This window comes from Echinops telfairi, unplaced genomic scaffold, assembly GCF_000313985.2.
Source record: "Echinops telfairi isolate 266 unplaced genomic scaffold, ASM31398v2 ScPeMD7_23;HRSCAF=83, whole genome shotgun sequence".
NCBI lineage: Eukaryota > Metazoa > Chordata > Mammalia > Afrosoricida > Tenrecidae > Echinops > Echinops telfairi.
Genome location: NW_022103920.1, coordinates 40,692,612 through 40,697,210, shown reverse-complemented (window position 1 = coordinate 40,697,210; position 4,599 = coordinate 40,692,612). Strand labels below are relative to the sequence as shown.

Genomic DNA, 4,599 nt, shown 5'->3' with positions numbered 1-4,599 from the left:
ACAGACACAGCTCACATGGGCACACTTTGCGTATACGTCTTTCAGTCCATACACAGACACAGCTCACATGGGCACACTTTAAGACGGTGATGCAGTCTCTCAGCGTGGGTCATAGTCAGCCTCTGTGTAGTCTCTTCAACATGAAAGACTCAGGGGAAAAGCTAAAAGAAAGTTGTTTTTTATTTTTGAGAAGCCAGGCAAATGAATTTAAAACTAAGAAGAAAGGGGAGGAAGGTGATTAGCATAAGGTGACCAGATTTTAACACTGGTAACGCGGGACCACCATGAATAAAACCCATATCCTGGCAAAATAGCCACCTGGCAGCCGAAAACCGTCTACCCTAGCTTGTCGTGAATTCTTTCCAAAAATCGGGACTTTTTTAAAATGCCGCAGGACGCGGGAAAAATTGTTAAAAATCGGACGTTTGGTCATTTTAGATTAGCAGCGTGTACAAAGCACATCTCTCTCTCTCTCTCATACACACACACACACACACACACACACAAATTCAGTCCCTCAGCTACACTTTCTACTGCTGTTGAGATGTGGAGCTGGACCAGGCAGGCATCACAGTATACATGACAAAGAACACTTACTGCATATCCCAGCACAGCCAGACAGTAGAGAAGTGTCCCCATCCTAGCTTCCTAATAACATGGTATCGACCATTGAAGAGGTCTCCAATTTTCACTGGATGATAGCCACCTTTTAAGAAGAACATACAAATTAAAATGCAAACTGTCAAATAAATAGTAATAGTACTTATTACTTAATTCAAGATGTCAATAAAAATTATAATTAAACTAAAACATGCTCAATAATATAACACCTCTTCCCCTGGAATATCTTTCATTGGTAGGTAAATATTCTATGCTTCTCTATCATGATTGTTGTTTGATTTTATTTAAAGCAACAAACCATCAAGTACTACGTAAAAATCACTTTTTAAAAATTTAAACCTAGGGGTACACAATATACAAACACTAGCTCTTTATAGTACAAACAACCTATCTTTATTCCAAGCAATAAGTCAAACTCAAGTATTTGGAGATCTATTAAAACATAACCCTAGCAAAATAAAGATGTGCACAGTTCTCATACACCAGTAGCTTGTGTGTAACCAGTGAAGGCTTGTACCATACATGACTCAGTGCTCTCCTCCAGCCGAGCATGGTCCTCCCTGCTCTCCCTCCAACCTCAAATTCCTGTCTGGTGACCTCCCTGAGAGGGCAACAAATGTACAAATGTGCCTGACACAATGGATGGCTGGCTGGCTGGACTGTGATAAGAGTTTTATGAGCCCCCGATAAAATGATTTTAAAACAGAGAAAGAAATGAAGAAACCAGCTGAAGGGGCAGAGGGGACACTCTTCAACATAGACGCTGTGGGAAGTAAAGCCCTTTTCATGACATCAGGCCTAGAGTGGGTTTTTTATCTCTTTGCACTGTTAAGTGAAAGAAGCAACTACAAAACAACATGTGTGATATTATAGCAGCTTTTGGATATGCAAAAAGAAAAACCACAATGTGCTCCTCCAGATGTAAATTTTTTTGTACTTTTTATCTAGAGTTGATTCTTTTTTTGGTATATTTTCCATTTATGTTTTAATTTATTGTCTCAGTTTATTCTAAAAAAAAACAATGTTTCTACTTTTTCTTACATTGGAAACAAATTTTCTTTGAATATGTAATACTGTTAAATTGCAAAACTATTATTTCCCATTTGTTAAGTATAAAGAACATTTACAATCTGCTCCACAAAGAAGCCAGATTATGCCTCATTTGGGACGCCTAGGCAGGGGCAGGCATTCTCCTAAATGCCTCCTTCGTCAGGGTGTGTGACCCCAAAGGCGTCAGCAGCACTGTGCGAGCTCCTATGCCCATCGATAACACTGTACTGTGCTGCCTCACTGACGCCCAAGCACCACTTCCTAAGACTCCTCTCCTCATCGATCACCCATGCACTTGCTTTTCCTGAGTATCAATCTTACTATCGATGATCAAAACGTTAACAAAAGACAGCAATGTTAGGGATAAAACCAAGCCCGTCCCCCAAGCTTATTATTCAATTCAATGATTAAATTAAAATTATTTAAAATAAATGGGCTGAGTTCAGTACAGATTTTAAAGCCATTAAAATTAGTACTGAAAATGAAAAAAAGAAAATGGACACTTTTCAAATACATATTAGGAGTGCTGTGCTAGCGACTGAATTTTGAATAATGTGCTCCATGAAGCAGAGGTAAATATTGCAGGGCTCCATTGTGGGAGGGAGGAGAAAGAGAGGAGCGTTCTTGTGGAAAATGCAAAGTGCTTGACTAGAGCCATAGAGTCTAATGTCTTCACACATGGTGTGAACCACCAAGAAAAGAACTGTGCCTGCTGCAACTTTCAGACAGAAAACCCATTCCCGTCGTGTCCACTTGGACCCACAGCAAACCCACAGGAAAGAGGAGAACTACTCTTCAGGGTTTCCGGGACAGTAAGTTTTGATGGGAGCTGATAGCCTCATCATTCTCTTGGCCAGACAAATGACACTACTAAAAAATCAGTCACTTTGCACTGACATGTTACCTTATTTATTTCTTACAACTATTCTGAAAAATATATGGTACTATTTCTACACTGCTAATGAGGGCTCCCAGGCTAAACGATTAAGTATGTTGAGAGCTAAGAATTCTCATTCCAAAGTCCATGCTTTACCCACTATTAAAGAAATGTACTCCATTTTTAATAACTGTGGGGCTGTTTCCTGGGATTGCTTAAACACAAAGCAAAACAAGAAAATACTATGTCCTTCTTATAGCCCTTCTAAATTAACGTCTTCCAAATTTACAAATAAGGGTACAATGAACAGCTCAATCAAAAGCTACTTAGTACTTAATTATATTTTCTTGCTAAATTAAAGTCTGTAAATATGAAAAGTGAAATAATTTATGTATAAAGAGGATGAAACGTGCAACGTGACTAGGCATTCTGCTACAGATCAGTAAGATGTGAGCAAATTCAAAGTAGCACTACTTCTCATATCATAAGTGTAGTGGTTCCTTTTTCTCAAAGGGGCCCCAATCCCAACGTAGCAGCCGCTCCTCCCCACAGAATTTACTTCACAGGACAGCACTGAAGCTACAGTTCATGGAGAGGGACATGTCTGATCGGAGCACACAAAAGCAAATGAAGGGAGAGGAAGAGAGTGGAGCACATCCTAACCCACCAAGCCTTGAGGACGATATCCCTGCTCAGAGCAGCCAATGCACAGAGAGGACTCCCACTATGAGACACAACATCCCTCACTGACTCATAGCCCTATGGGGGACAACACTGGAGACACAGTGTGGGAACTGCGCCCCATCTGACCTCACCACACCAAGGCACAACGCTAAGGGTGTGCAAAAGAACAGCAAGGAAGTCTGGAGGGGATACCAAAAATAGACTTTGAGGCCAGGTGATGGCACCCCATCAGACTCACTGGAAAACACTCTTAAAGGTCAACAAACAGACCTTGAACTATTTACACTCGTCTTTTGTCATTGTTTTTGTAGTTTTGTTTTCTTTTGTTGGTTTTGCTCTGCCTTGTTTTTGTGCATATTATAATCTCTGCAGGTCTATCTAGATAAGATAGGGGATAAACAATATGTAGGAGAAAACAACGGGCTGATGATTCCCTGGGGCCATTGGAGAGGCGTAGGTGGGGGAAAGGAAGTGGTGCTAACAAACTCAGGGACAAGGTAACAAGTGGTTGAAAATTGGTGGCAAGGAGGGTAAGGGTAAGAGGCCTGGTAGGGCTTGGTTAAGGGCAATGTAACCAAGAGGACTTACTGAAACCCAAACAAAGGCTGAGCATGATAGTGGGACAAGAGGAAAGTAAAAGGAAATACAGGAAAGAACTATGTCACATATGCAAATGTATTTACATATGAAGATGGGGAAATAGATCTATGTGTGCATATTTATAGGTTCAGTATTAAGGTCGCTGTGGGTCAGGTCGGAACTAGGCAGCCCCCGTTTGGACTAAACTGAAGCAGGTTCGGGCCCTGCACGTCCCAGAGGTCAGCAGCAGTTGGTACCAGAGAAGATAACTGGTGAAACCTGATGTTCCCGGTTCAAAGAAAGCCTCCAGGAGTCCACAAGCAATTCTCCCAGTTTCCAGACCCCATATGCTAATTGCCATACATTCCTCACCACTCCTTTAAAAACCCTCCCCGCCAACTGCTGAGCTTCCTGGACCAGTTGGCCTAGGTCACGGAACCTCATCCGGGAGCTCCCCTAGCCCCTAATAAAGCTATTTCTGTTTCTGCTCTTCCTTGTCCTGTCAGTTATGTCTGTCTTCCTCCCTGTTCCTCAGTTCCGCCTTTACAGTCGCACACAGGCATTGGGCCTCCACTAAGTACTCCCTCAATGCAAGAACACTTTGTTCTATTAAACTGGCATCCCATGATGTTCACCTTCCAGACACGATCGTTGAAGACAAAGCGGGTGCATAAACAAATGTGGTCAAGAAAGCTGATGGAGCCCGGCTATCAAAAGATATAACATCTGGGGTCTTAAAGGCTTGAAGATAAACAAGTGGCCATCTAGCTCAGAAGCAACAAAGCCCA

The 4,599-nt window shown here is 41.9% G+C and overlaps 1 protein-coding gene across 1 annotated transcript in view; it reads right to left on the bottom strand.

The window, feature by feature from the left end:
* The window catches only part of SRPK2 (SRSF protein kinase 2), a 154,600-nt gene that overhangs the window by 49,303 nt on the left and 100,698 nt on the right, over nucleotides 1-4,599 (bottom strand). The window contains exon 4 of the mRNA XM_045288946.1: nucleotides 598-706. Coding sequence (XP_045144881.1) covers nucleotides 598-706 — 109 coding nt within the window. The remainder of the gene's footprint in view (nucleotides 1-597; nucleotides 707-4,599) is intronic.